The sequence below is a fragment of the Cololabis saira genome, chromosome 17, assembly GCF_033807715.1.
Source record: "Cololabis saira isolate AMF1-May2022 chromosome 17, fColSai1.1, whole genome shotgun sequence".
Taxonomy (NCBI): Eukaryota; Metazoa; Chordata; class Actinopteri; order Beloniformes; family Belonidae; genus Cololabis; species Cololabis saira.
In genome coordinates, this window is record NC_084603.1 from 21,333,375 (window position 1) to 21,348,507 (window position 15,133).

Consider the following 15,133-nt stretch of genomic DNA (forward strand, 5'->3'; position numbering starts at 1 on the left):
GAGGTTATTTTCTTTTTGTCTGATACAGGGCTGTCACTGTCTGCTTGACATTGCCCCGCACGCCATTGAAAGGCTCCACAGCGTTCACATTTATCCTATTGTAGTCTTTATCCGCTACAAAAATGCCAAGCAGATCAAGTAAGTAGCAACTGTTTCATGGGTCAAATTAGGGGAAAGTGATGCTGGGCATGTCCTGGTAATGAGTCATCCGTGTTCACTGTGTTTGTGTGTGTGGATGATGGACTGATTGGAGCAGGATAAGCCTCCACACTCCATTCCACCTAAAACCTTTTTCTGTTAAGGCACTGCGCTCTAACCACACACACACACACACACACACACACACACACACACACACACACACACACACACACACACACACACACAAAAAGACACACACGCACACATGCACACACACAATCCTAAACAGCTGGGGAAACATGCCTGCCTTTTTAGTCCTTGTATATACATTTGTTAGTGCAGCAAAGCGTCCATTCTTTCCTCTGTATTTGCAGATATTTTCAAGCATTAATATTGACTTTGTTGCTAATCATTGATTTTTGAATGTTTTAAAAAAATGTTTTATTCAAAATGTGGGAAAGATCCAGTATGTGGCCATTCCTGTTTAATAATCAGTGCATCCATCTGAATTAACTTGTATGTGTGGTTCACAGGGAACAGAAGGATCCACTTTTTCTGCGGGACAAAGTATCTCAAAAACATTCCAAGGAGCAATTTGAGAGTGCACAGAAGATAGAGCAAGAGTACAGCAAATTTTTCACAGGTGCCGCAGTTATTATTTTATTGAACTGATTCTGCAACAAAAAGTGCCTTCTGTGAGCTCTGACGGCTAATCCCCCAGCCTTCAACACCTCTCTCTTTTTTCCTTTTCAGGTATTGTCCAAGGTGGCACCCTCCCTTATATTTGCACTCAGATCATCACTATAGTTGATCAAGAACAAAGTAAAGTCCTGTGGACTCCACTTGGCTGCCCCTAAAGGAGACCGGCTGCCACTACAGCAAACTGCACCTCTTTCTCTCCATTCCCTAAACACTAATTAATCCTTACACGCTATACCAGTAGGTACACTACAGTGAGCTAGTTGCATAAATTGATATTTTTTTATTTTGTCTTTGTTATGATTTATAATCAAGGACTCCTTTATTTCTGACGTACTCCGGAGCAGGTTAGTAGCACTGGATATCAATGTTCGATCAGTCTTCCCTATGGATTTCTGGTGGTGTATTTGTAATGCTGCATTGTAAGCATCCGTTTACAGTCCAAATATTGGTGTTCAATATTTCCTGGAATGCGTGTCCCTCCCCCCTTTTGATGTACACAAACCTCAACTCTAATGAAGTTCAGCAACCTCTGACCCCTGTGTGCCAAATGGCATTTGTGGTTCCTTTACAGTTATGCACCCACTTAATGATGACTGACAACTAATTGTATATTTTTTTATTTCGTTGTTGTTGTGTGTATGAGTACACTAAAAGTATGCAAGAATGAAGACATAAGTTTGAGACTCGTTCACAATTGTAATGACGATTTCAGCCGAGTGGACGTTTTGTCAGCGCGAGTACAGTGCTGTGGAAGTGGAATGCCAGGATCAGACATCAAATTCCTTGTGGTGTGTCATCACAAAAGTGCAAAAGCATCAAACCTCTCTGAGTATGTAGCCGTGGTCTTACTAAAGCCACCTGCCAGCAGTCACTGATGTTTGCTCTGTGCATTGTGTTTCTGTAGTAGCTGGGTGTGTGGACGGTTTATGGGCCTTTTTAAGAAGTGCCTTTGGAGAAGAAGCCTGATCTGAAACCAGCCCTTGGTCATTTGCGCCGGGAACTTGTTTTAACGTTTTTCTTCAGCGCATCGTTTCACCCACCGTGGACGAGATGAACTGGGAGCGGATCTGAGACCCGTACAGTCTGGAGTGAGTGACGTTGGTGAGGTTTGGAGATCAGGCAAAAGTGGCAGCCCCACAGGTTAACTTCTCAGAATGCACTCCAGGGCTAGACAGACCACTGTGTAACTATCAATGTATCTGTTCAACATGTATTTAGCAAAAATAGTCTACCACACACAGTATGCAGATACATCCGGGGAAAAAAGCAAATTTATATATATACATATATATACATATATAAATACATAAATGACTATATATATTAGATGTATTTTCACTAGGTCAAACACCTAGGAGCGTCTGGCGGTCAAGTCATGTCTTAGAGGGTGTTGGCATGTTTTTTATGTTTTATTTGACTTTTTTCCGTGATTGGTTGTCAGTCACTTATCGATGTACTCATAAGACACGCAAAGTTTGCAGGATAATTCCTCCAAGAGTTGTTCTCTGATCCGTTTAAATGTTCGTAACTTTTCATTGTTATTTAAATGTATGTTTTTTAAATATTATTTTTCAGGAGGCAAAAAAAAAGTATGAACAAATATTCTGCCCTTCCTCAAAACCATATCCTGTATCTTATTGTGCCAAAATCCACTTAGGCAACTTTATCCTTTTATTTCTGTTTTGCACTTGTTTATCTGTGAACCTTAAACATGTAACTGTTCCTAGGTTTCCAGTAGACTATGAATAGGTACTATTATTTCTACTGTAACTAATTCATGTTTTTATGTATCACGTCAGTTCCTTACATTTCATTGATGGCCTTTTATCCTTTAATTAGAAAAAAAGAGGATTGCTTCTTATTTTGATTATTAAAAAGGGATCTATTCTTGCACAGTTTTTCAAATGAAAATTTGTCCACAAGTTTGACTATTTGGCTAAAAGTATAAGCAGAAGCAAGCTGTAATGTTGCTATTTTTCTGAATAGTTAGCGTAAACCTACATTAGAGCTGGATACAACATGAAATGGTTGTATATTTAGGAGAAAGGGTCTTTAAGAGTCTAGATGCCAGGTACTGATTAAACCTTTCTTTCATTAAAAAGAATGTGATTTGTATGTTGAGACATTAACATGAGAATAAAACTCATTTTTCTGTATCACAACAATGACTCTGCACTTTTTCCCGTCAAACGCTTGAATAAAATAATGCATCATTGAAATGTTGCCATTTTCTCTACCCATGACACCTTTGTTGGTCTCATCTGTGTCTTAGACTACCCAAGTAGTGCCTGAGAATATTTTATGATCTTCAACATGCCTCTGTTTCTTATTCATCTAATTTCAGTTGCATAGGAGTCTGAAACAAGAGGTGATAGCCCGTGCTCAGTTTTACTGAAATGTGATGGTGTCCTTCAAACATAAAGGAAGGATAAAAGTCAATCCATTTCAGTGAAGGCAGCAGTCAATGATGAAATACCGTCAATTACTGAGATCAGATAAGTGCGTGTGAAAATTTCTGCCTGGATCTCGGAGATAAAGATGTGGCCTTGGTTCAGAACGAAAGAGGGAGTTGAGGACACTCTGGTTCTGTCTGCTCTTCAGCAGCCATAAATCATACTGGAGTAGATATCCTCAGTTTTGTACAGACTCTGTAATGCCAAATAATCTTCTTTATTAAAAAGTTGTCTCTTTACTGTGTTATGAACCGTATTTCAGAAAATGGGCATTAAATAACTTGATACAAGATAGTCTTATTGAGAAATTTGAGTCAAATCTAGCCATGAAAACCAGGCCTTACATTTATCTAGCAGTCAGGAAAAGAAAATGGGGAAAATATACAGTATAGGTTATAGGCAGTACAGTGGCCTATAGCACTGTTGCTTCACAGCAAGAAGGTTCCCAGTTCAACCCCTGGGCCAAGTGGGAGCCTTTCTGCGTGGTGTTTTACATGTTACCCCAGTGCTTGCGTGGGTTCCCTCCAGGTACTCCAGCTTCCTCCCGCAGTCGCTGTGGGGGATTGATGACTCCAAATTGCCTGTAGGTGTGTGTGTGGTTGTCTATAAACATGGCCCTGTGATAGACTGGTGACCTGTCCAGGGTGAACCCCTGCCCCTTACCTGTAATGAGCTGGGATAGGCTCTGGTAAACCTGTAAAATCTGTGACCCTTCATAGGATTAATTGGGTATAGAAAATGGATGAATAGAAGTTGTATGTATGTTTGGATCATTGGTACCTGTCCCTTCTATTATAACTGGCTGCAGAGCATTTGGTAGTAAAATCAGACTTTTTATATTTCACGTAGCCATCTAGAATCCTCAAATCAGAAAACATATAAAATGTGATTGTTTTTAAAAACAATCCAGTGGTTCTTAACATTGGATTTTTTTTTAAATTTTATTACAGACATCATTTTTAGTTCACTAAAGCAAAACATTCTTCTGTGTAGCTTCCTGGATCGATTATCGGGCCACCAATAACCTACAGAAGTTACATAAACAGTTAAAAGTTCACCTGTGTGCAATCAGAGTCACATGAGCTCAGTTTCTAAACACAGATTCTGAAATGCCTCAGTCTGTGGGACACCGCTAATCAAAATACTGAATGAGTGGAACCATGAAGTCCCTGACCCATTTGGAGAGTTCCTTCAAATGGGTCAGGGACAAAGTTATGGAAAAGAACAAATCAGGGTTAGCCTCACTGAGTTTTTTTTGTGCTACTGGATGGCTTGTAACTATGCTAGAATTTATGGGTTGATTGAGGCCTGGGATTATTTCCTCTGAGCGCCTCATTCAAAGTCACATGGTCCTCTAACCAATGATGTCACACCAAATGAGCAGCCTCCAGCTGCCTATCAAGTTCACTGTGGCAAGAAAGCTCCCAGTGCCTCCAAAACACCCACAAGTGTTTGTTGTTCACTCTCGCAAAATTATACTAATTTCTTACACACCAAATGTGATGTACGTGCTGGTGCACTGTGCCGTGCCCCTTCCCTCATGTCCTCCAAGCCCCTTCTTGCCAGTTATGGAAAGGAGTTGGAGTCTCAAACCCTTCAGCTGGGGTGTCTGTTTCAAGACAGCTGACAACTCAACTGAACCTGAGAAGTCTCAAATCTGACAGTGGGAAGAATGTTGTAGGAAGCACTGGGACACCGTGCTCTTTTTCTTCGGTCGTGCCAGATTGTTTGCAGAAGCACGAAGACGTGAACAAGCATGATTGCTGTCTTTCAGCACAGTAGGATGCATTTGTACATTTTTTCCTCTCCCGGTTCTGCATCATGCTAATTCTAGCATCTTGAGATGTCCTGTAGGATTACCACCTGTCTGCTCTAATGCGTGTCTCCTCCTCCTGCGAGTGTTGAGACCATTTGACTGCAGTTTTGCCACCCAGCAGGAACTGCTCACCTCACAGCTGGCTTTTTATGGAGGATGATGAATTCAGGTCTACCCTCTTTTATAATGCACACCAATAATGTCACTTACATTGAGGCAGATAGGCCCCCTTTCTGTGTCACCCATACAGACACAAATGCATGTATGATGGTAAGATTGATTCTCCTTTGAAGTTTGCGTTAGAATCATATTATATTTGTAAATCTTACAATATTTCTGGCAAACGGCATTTTAGTTCTTCCACTTATCTTCAAGTATAAATATTGTTTAATTCCCTCATAGCAAGCCCTCATGTAAATTAGTATAATTTGCCTTTAATAGGACAGTTCCCCTCTTTTACCAGCAGGAGGACAACTTCAAAGCTGCTGTACAGGCCTCTCACCACAGTGAATTCAGCTGCCTGAAAACATCAGATGCTGTTTAGTGGGGAACCTCATGGCACCAGATATTAATCAAGGTTTGAAAAGAAAGTCCGTTCTTGTTCTTTGACCTCACATTTTATATGCACATCAATGGTGGACACTAGTTTTGGACTGCACGGCACCTATTTTATGTGAAGTGAAAATGCTTCCACAGACAGTCGTAACTCTGAAGAGCTATGATTTACAGATTGGCTTGTCCTCTGTGTTTTACAGCCTAGTCCCTACTCAGGTTAAAAGCAAGGACTATTTTTGTTGAAACACTAACATCTCTGAGACAATAAATTGCGATCATAGAAGGAATATTATACTTAGACATGTTTACTTTTGAAATGATCTGTGCTTGATTTTAAGTGACATGCTAACTACAGTTATTGCTCATCACCACGGAGAAATGCATGGTACTAATCCTTATTCTTTGTTGAGTGCAGACAAACTTTAATCATAGCTATTTTCAATCAAGTGGCAGTATTATGACAGCTTTGAGCGCTCAGATTGAAGGAACTTTATTGCAACACAACCTCCAAGAAATCTGGAGCCTTGTGACACAGGTGCACTGATACAAATATTGTGCTTGATCTTCTTAAAAAAAACAAGTCAACTTTTCGCATGAGATTATTATGTAGATCAAGAAAGACTAGTCTTTGTATAAACTACTTAATTTTTTGTATGTAAATAATACATTTTGCAAATACAGTCAACTTAATTGTGTTAAGTTTACTTTATTTATCAAAATTACCAAAATTAAGTTGACTTTACTTGCAAATGAATTTTGTACATACTAAAAATTAAGTAGTTTATACAAAGATAGTCTTTCTTGATCTACATAAAAATCTCATGCGAAAAGGTTGCCTTCATTTTTTTAGAGTAGATCAAGCAAGATATTTTCCACTGTGGTGTTCTACTTAAACATATTAAGCATGTTTCATCTAAACTTTGGTCAATCTGCTCAATTAAAATTGTTAAAGGAAAGGTAAATACAACCAGATCATTGCTTGTTGTTTGTGTGTAAATGAAAAGATTGCCTAGGATTACATAAATACTGCTTGTTAAGGAAAAAATGCACAATGTCTTGTTTTTTGAACAAATGCAGATTAAGTTCAAAACTAGATGTATTCATGTAAAGCAACAAACTTCATTTTTAATTGTTAATATCACAGATAATATTAAATGTGTTATATTTACATGCGCTTAGATGTATTTTTTGCAGTGTGTCTGCGCAGCTGCCCTCCCGGTGCTCACGGGTTCAGGTTATTCGGGGCCCGGGGCCAGCTGGTTCTCCATATCCGCTGCTGTGGCCGGCTACTTCTGTTCTGGGCGACCTGTGTACAGCCATAAACTACAGCTATTCATACCTCACCGTCACCACCAATCCACACCTGTTTTTGACCTAATGTGCGAGTTAAAAGCATGCAAAGGCTGATTTATGGTTCCGCGTTACCCCGACGCAGGTACGCGGCGAGATGCACCGTACTTGCGCGTCGCCGCGTCCCCTACGCGGCGACGCGGATGAAAAACAAAAACAACACTGTCTCGGAAGTTGAAATAAAAAAAATAAAAGAGGACCAGTGTATTTTTAATGAGAGCTCAGTACAATAATAGGCTACAGCTCATAATATAATGAGAATAAAGTAGTAAAATTACGAGAATAAAGTCGTAATAGAATAAAGTCGTAATATTATGAGAATAAAGTAGTAAAATTACGAGAATAAAGTCGTAATGTTGCGAGAATAAAGTCGTAATAGAATAAAGTCGTAATATTACGAGAATAAAGTCGTAAAATTACGAGAATAAAGTCGTAACATTACGAGAATAAAGTCGTAATGTTGCGAGAATAAAGTAGTAATATTATGAGAATAAAGTCGTAATATTACGAGAATAAAGTCGTAAAATTACGAGAATAAAGTCGTAAAATTACGAGAATAAAGTCGTAACATTACGAGAATAAAGTCGTAATGTTGCGAGAATAAAGTCGTAATATTATGAGAATAAAATCGTAATATTACGAGAATAAAGTCGTAAAATTACGAGAATAAAGTCGTAAAATTACGAGAATAAAGTCGTAACATTATGAGAATAAAGTCGTAATATTACGAGAATAAAGTCGTAATATTACGAGAATAAAGTGGTAAAATTACGAGAATAAAGTTGTAACATTACGAGAATAAAGTCGTAATGTTGCGAGAATGAAGTCGTAATATTATGAGAATATAATTTATGAGAACTCTAACAGGAAGAGCTTCTTCTCCCTGTGTTAAAATGAGGAATATTGAGCATCTTGTGAAGTTATATTTATATATTTATAATATATTACGACTTTATTCTCGTAATATTATGACTTTATTCTCGTAATTTTACGACTTTATTCTCATTACATTATGACTTTATTCTCGTAATTTCCTTTTTTTGTTTTTTTGTTTGGCCCTAATACTCCGTCGTACCCCCCCACCCCTCAGTGAAAAATTCATCTGAGGCTCGTAATTTCAGTGTATCTATTTGATGAGTCAAATTTATGACTGAGATCGATAAATCCCTTTCCCACAGCCCTCTCCTCTCCTCCTCTCAGTCCCCCCCCCCCCCCCCCCCATGTGCGTCACCGGCGAGCCATAAAGACGCAAAGGCGCAACTAAGCCCTTCATTTGCGGCCGCGCGGCGGAGACGGGGGTCGCTCGCTCGGCTCTCGGAATAAACACCGCCGTTGTCGCTCTCTCTCTCTCGCAGCCCTCTGTGACTGTCCATCTTTATTCTTAGCGCTTCGCTCCGCCTCCTACCTGTAAATCTCCCCGCTGTCCTCGGGAGCGGACCTGACAGCTCAGCCGCAGCTGCGAGCCGCGCTGCGGGGACCGAATGGAGGCGGCGACATCAGCCCGAGCGCAGCGCCTTTACGCAGACCTGACAGCGGGGAACCGTGCAGTCTCCTGCCCTGACAGAGCGAGGAAGCCCGTCGGGATGAGAAGCGCCTGAGATTCGTCATTATTGCGGATTTGGATGCGTCTCTTCCAGCCATGGCCACCGAGCCCATGATATTTTCACCAGGTTGGTAGTGTCTCCCTCTGTCACCAATAAACAATTCACAGGCGTGTGAAATATACAAAGAGACTCCACCGGGGTGGGTGATCATAATCTACAGCAAAGAAGGGGATTTTTTTTTTTTTTTGCTGTTTTTTTTTTGTTCTTTTCAAGCAAAATGGCTGGTGAGTGGGGCTGGGGACGCTGGCACAGGCTCTCCAAGGCTCCTAAATGCTAGCCGAGGCGGATGGCACGGTTCCCCATGGAAGCGACAGCTCTATGAGGACAAGCAGCATCAATACCAAGACAAACCCGGACTCTTCGATCCTAATATCCAAGATGGAAAACGTCGTCATCCCCTTCTCGTCCGAGGTGCCATGCGACAATAATGGGCAGCGCATGTGGTGGGCATTCCTCGCCTCCTCCATGGTGACGTTTTTCGGGGGTCTCTTCATCATCCTGTTGTGGAGGACCCTCAAATATCTGTGGACTGTTTGCTGCCACTGCAACATTAAAACCAAGGTATGGCTCCCACAGTATGCATAATAATCATAGTGTCTACAAGCACACTGGCCTAACTAACTTGTTGTTATATGATGGCCTTCTTTGTGCCACTAATCAGATTTTTTTGAATGGTTTCCTTATATTCCTTGAATTATGAAACACTCTTCCCAGTACAGTGAGTGACAGACAGGGATGAGCAGAATGAGAATAAAGGGGATTCCTTTATATATCACTGTACCACATCAGCTCCAAACTTCTTGGATGGTAGCAAACATTTAACATGTTCTCACACTATAGGCTATGTCTTTTTTGTAACCAAAACACATGGATCAAATGCAGTTCACTGGAATTTTAACCTCAGTGACACCAAGTGCTTTGCTTTTTTTTTGGTATTGTGTGCACAATGCAAGTTTTGGACACATAATTCTTTCTTTTCACAGCCTGCTTTTATTCTGTTCTTGGATGTTCATCCTGTGATGGCTTCAATATTTTTACACTGCATATTAAATAAGGTGATGGCGTGATGAAGCTAACCTGTGTGCAAGACTAATATAGAAATAAAATAATAAGGGTGACTGCCCATTGCTTTGCTGGGGGTGGTTGAATCATAGCTGATTCACAGTTGCTTCATACCTGACTCACGCACTTGTGTGTAGTGCAAGTGGTCCCCTGGATGGATGGGGGGGCTTTGGACAAGAGGGTTTTATTTTAATTTGCTGGTATTTAGAAAATCTTAAAATAGAAACAAAAACTCACAATCTGTCTGATGTTAAATAGGATTTAAAGAAAAGGAGGCAGCGAGTGAAATGTCTCGCGTTTGATGGAGTTTCATCCAGGCCGTGTCTCCTGGTGCAGTTTTCTCATGTCCTTATGGAGGCGTTGACCTTTTTTTCTGTCTATTCTCTCGCATTTGCACAGAGCAGAAAGAGCCCCTAAAACTGACAGCAAAAAACTGAAAATATCCCCCACTGTTCAGTGGTGTTAATGTTCTCAGATGCATGCAGCGCACTTCCATCGTTTACTTGCCTGTTCGGTTGATTTTAATTAAAAATAAAGGTATATCTTAAAATCAGTCATGAATCTGTTGCAAACAGCATAGACGTCATCGGGTTTTCACAGAAGTATGCAAATAAAACCGAGTTTAAAAAAATTTAAAAATACTATTATTTGCCATTTATTTCAGGAAAACTATCCAGTTTCATATTTCTCATAGTGGGAAAAATTGATTTCAGTGTGTGTTGTGACCTCCATGAACAGGAGTAACCGCAGATAAACACTTCCACTAACTGTTGATTAATTATACATGTCAAATCTGAGATGTTTTACCCCATTTTTCTCACATTAACGGCACCTACTTGAATTTTATGGTGTTTACGATCCATTATGGCATCAATGACACAGAACTGCACTAATTTGCACTGCAAATCATGTGGTTCCCACCACGTTTCACAGAAGAGACTAAGCTTTTACTGTGGTTCCAGTGTTTTCCTTTCCAAAAAAAACAAGTGTGTTGTGTAGGGTTTGCGTGCTCTTCTTGCCACTGTCGGGGTTTTCTCTGGGTACTCCCGGAGTACACCACACATCGGTGACTCTGACTGTTCGTTTAATTTCTCACTGCGTATCTTTGATGGCCTGGCGACTGGTCCACGCTGTACAATGGCATCTGGTAAAGACTCCATCCTCTCCATGGAAGATATGCATGAAGGGAATATAAAAATTGATAGAAAAAGCTTGACTGTGGTCTCTTTATAGCCTTTTGGTAAGATTATATAATCTTTTATAGTGCTTTCTCTTCCCACTCTTGCCATGCAGACCACTGTTGCTCAGCATTCTCCTGATATTGGATTCATGAATATTAACATTGATGTAAGTGAGGCCTTTTGTTTCCTAGAAATAACCCTGGATTCCTTTTGTTTTCTTACACTATCACACACCTTGCTCTTTGAGTGATGTCTGTTAGTTTATCCCTCCTGAGGAGGGTAACAATGGTATTCATTTTCCTCTGGCAGTGTGCATTGGTCCAAACTCTTCTTCTCTAACACTGCCCAACCTGAGGAACATTCATTTTCTAAGGCCTTCTGAAAATGTCCCTTTTGTCGCTGCTTCATACACTTTCATAAACATATGTAATTCAGGTCATACTCTAATTTTGAAATAAAACAGGATTCCCAATTAGACCAGACTCTCATCCTGCTGACTGAAAACACCTCGTGCCAGTTTCACTTTTAGATCACTGCTGACTCTAAAAATTCATATACTTTAGCCTCTCAGTGATGCATTGTGCCATTGCTCATTAAAAAGAAAACAATATATTTCTTTTGTTTGTTCAAAGTTCAATTCTTTGTTCATGTTGAGAGTAAATCAGATATTTATTCAGTTTTTTTTTTTTAAAGAAAATCTTTTAACCGCAGTTATAATGTTTGTTTCCACTCACATTCACAAATAGGCGAAAAAATCTTTGCTGAGAAAAAAAACAACAAAAAACGAGCAAAACACTGATTAAATATTAGCGTAACACAAGAGTATTAATACAGCTCTAACTTTAAGAGAGAGTTGTTATTTACACTGAAGGATAATCCTGCCCAGTGAGCTGTTGAGGCCATTACTTGGTTGTCCACCTCTAGAGATGATCTATTACCCATGGAGCCCAGCAGAAATAGCATCAAACCTTATGTTATCCTTCATACGCCTCACAGCCTCACTGCTAAAACAATAAATATTAGCCATTAAAATGCGATCAGATCCTGTGACTGGTGGTGGGTATCCGAGTTCCACGTCATCACTTGCAATTTGCAGAATTACTAAAAAAACAAAAAACAAGTATGTGTTTGTTAGCCGTTCCTCTCAGTGTCGCTGTGTGTGGATGACAAAGTCATCCCGTTAGGTGACTTTGGCGGGCTTGACTCGTGGCTGCTGAGGGGCAGGGCTTGTTAGGAGTATTAAGAAGCGGGAAACTGGATCTGCGTTCAGCTGACTGATAGAGTCAGCTAAATTGGCATGTGTCAGGAACAGGATGCATGTTTGGCAAGGGTCGACGGTGGCATTACTGGGAACCCCGGATCAGAAGCAAGGAAACACAGGTGGAAACTCTGAGACACAGGAGGATGTGGAAATGGAGGGTGTGAGGGTGATGAAGGCTTTTACAGCGGGTGTTGCATTCCATGTGTAGGATCCCCTTGTGCAACGCTGCTGACACGAAGCTGCCTGCTAATTCTTTTTTGACGGCCCTATCCTACGTCTGGACCGTCAACAGAACACCTCGAAAGATGGAGTGAGATAAGAGGATGTTACATGGTAAAATGATCGGTGCAGCTTTTTAAATGTGGATTCGAAACTCCTTACAGATGGCAACCAGGAAAGTGGAGCAATGACCTACTTTGTGCTATTCGTATTAATGTAAAACCAATAAAGGCAAAAGGCATACTTAAGAAACTGGAGTTAATCACCCCCCCTTCCCACTAAGGAAGACGGTTGGATTGTAGACTCTAAAAATAAAGGCCAAAACAAACCCATAGATATTTTTCTAGCTCTTCGTTCAGAATGGCCACATTGATGGTACCATTTATCAGCCGATTGTTTTCAAAACAATCAAATGCTGTGTTTAAACCACATACCCACCATACCTCCCAGCATGCACCAGTCCCCAGGGTGCCAATATTTCATCCTCTTTTTACGCCACAGCTTCATGGTTTCTTAATATACTGTTTCCCACTAGGGGAAAGGCTCACTCAAGACAATCATTATGCATATGTATGAGTGAAGGGAAAATGTAAGCACAAGCAGGGGAAGGAGGCAAGCTGCAAGGCCTTTCAACTCTATGCTTGCACAAAATGAAGAGTTTTCTGCTGGTTTCTGTTGTGCGTAGCTTTGCTTCTGTATGGTTATCTAATGTTTAGTTATCTACTGTGCATCATGCCACCTCCAGGAGATCTTATATGACGCCTCCGTTGTTTGAGTTGGGTGGGGAGGAGGAGTGTAGAGGCTTTGTAGCTCCGGTCCCTGTTGAAACATGAATGGCTCCATCGCCCTCCGAAAAGTGACTGTAAAAAATGAGAAATACCTCAAATGTCCTTTTGCCGGTTACAGAATTTTCATCAGTCAGTTATAAAACTAAACTAACTCATGTTCTGGGTAACACATGTTTGCGTGGTGGAATCTGAGCCTTCAAACAAACAGCACAGAGCATCATCATCCTGGAAGTAAACCAACGAAAACCTCAGATGATTGTTTGTGACATATAAAAAAAAGTCGAATTTAATGCCTCTTTTGTATGCAAAACGCATTCATTTGCTGTTTCCTGTTGTATTATCTGAAAAGTTGTCATGTTTTCAAAACATGCTTCTTATTTTGTTGTCTTTTTGAATGTCAGGGCCACCGTATGTGGCAAAAATCGAGAATGTATCCATGTCGCCTGTCTTTAAAGTATACAAGTCTTTACATGAGACAGTCTGTACCATTTTAGATTCTGAGACTTAAAAGAAAACAGCCTGCAGCTTAGTGTCCATAATTAGAAGGGCTAATAGTGATTTTTTTTTTGCAACAAGTCAGTGACCCCAGACACAAATCTGTTAGGAGGGAGAACCCTCAGTCCTGAGAGAGTGGAAGAGATTTAACTTCATCTACACATGAACACATCTCTGAAGGACAGATTACAGATCGGAGTACTGTCATGTATTTTAATCCATCCATCCAATGACTCTGTGCTGTGAAATGAAATACCAAATAAAGGCATGGAAAGGAAATGTACTTCCCATATCGCCTCAGCTCAACAGTTACCCTCCAAAGTACAACATGCAATGTTCTTGTGCAGTTTAAACAGAAACAGCTGTACGGTTCTGACAGCTGTTGGCTCTAAACAGGAGGACTGATGGAGCGTTGCACGCTGCGCTGCCTGAACAATCTACTTGTGATATTTGCTTTCCGGTGTCCAAATCTAATTTGGATGGATCGTTTGTGTATGTTCTTAGTGTCGGTTAGTACATAAACAAACATTAGTTCTCTGCTGCTACACCACATCAACCCAATATTGTTTGATCAGATATGCTGACTCGTTTTAGAGAAAAAATATTCAAGAGCAGATGTATCTGTAGTTTTGAATTAGGAAAGAGACTGAGCAGTGTTTTGGTTTTCTAAAGCCAGACACCCCCTCTAGTTGGTCTTTTGCAGACAAACTTTACTCTTTACCATGTTGATACAATTTCATCCAGACAAGATTAACATAGAAACATCCCTTCTTACATGTACTAGTCTCTTTTTGTTTCACATTTTTGTTTTCTTTTGCACTAGTTAAGTGTTTCCATGGCAACCACAGGATGATTGAAGGGTGATCTTATCAAATGGGAGTTGGATGCGCTGTGCTGCTCCTTCCGCTCATGTGATCTGACTTATAAATGGAGGACTGAAAATGCACCTGCTGTCTGAGCTCTGTTCTCCACAAATCTTTTCTGTGTGCACGTAAGAGCTCTGAAAGTCCGTCTCATGATCGCCTCTAATGAAATGCGACAGCCTTGCTGAACTTTGAATAATCACAGGTCATTTTTTGTAATTGAAGATTGTTATTGATTTTCACGCTCCGAGGCTGTGCTTTCTTTGCCGTGGAAATTAATCAAACTCACCTCAGCCGTTTGCCACATCTGTGGCTGCCTCTGTGATGATGGGAAAGATGCGAAAAGCATGGCACAGTAAGCTAGAAAAACGCTCCGAGACTTTTCACTGCGCCTACCTTTAAAGTGAAATGCGTCATGGAGGTGGTTGCAGAGAGGAATTGTTGTGAGCCTGTGTATTCTGTTGTGCTTGGCAACGGACCAGCTGCATTTCATCAGAGAGGCACACACCCTGCCATCAGCTGTCGCTCTCACTAAACTCAGCCTAACTTGGCCCCCCTTCATCCCACACGTGTATTGCAATCCAGAGCTAATTGAAAAAATATAACGCAAATGAGGACACGGATATGACCAGATAAAATCGAG

At 40.6% G+C, this 15,133-nt stretch overlaps 2 protein-coding genes across 16 annotated transcripts in view; both read left to right on the forward strand.

Annotated features, from left to right (window-relative positions):
- Positions 1-3,047, forward strand: part of dlg5a (discs, large homolog 5a (Drosophila)) — a 49,263-nt gene extending 46,216 nt beyond the window's left edge. For all 4 annotated transcript variants that reach the window (XM_061745999.1, XM_061746002.1, XM_061746000.1 and 1 more), the window contains 3 exons: positions 29-138; positions 675-784; positions 895-3,047. In XM_061745999.1, the coding sequence (XP_061601983.1) occupies positions 29-138; positions 675-784; positions 895-998 (324 nt within the window). In that variant the 3' untranslated portion in view covers positions 999-3,047. The remainder of the gene's footprint in view (positions 1-28; positions 139-674; positions 785-894) is intronic.
- Positions 3,048-8,307: 5,260 nt separating this feature from the next.
- Positions 8,308-15,133, forward strand: part of kcnma1a (potassium large conductance calcium-activated channel, subfamily M, alpha member 1a) — a 158,233-nt gene continuing 151,407 nt past the window's right edge. For all 12 annotated transcript variants that reach the window (XM_061745430.1, XM_061745432.1, XM_061745427.1 and 9 more), the window contains exon 1: positions 8,308-9,182. In XM_061745430.1, the coding sequence (XP_061601414.1) occupies positions 8,892-9,182 (291 nt within the window). In that variant the 5' untranslated portion in view covers positions 8,308-8,891. The remainder of the gene's footprint in view (positions 9,183-15,133) is intronic.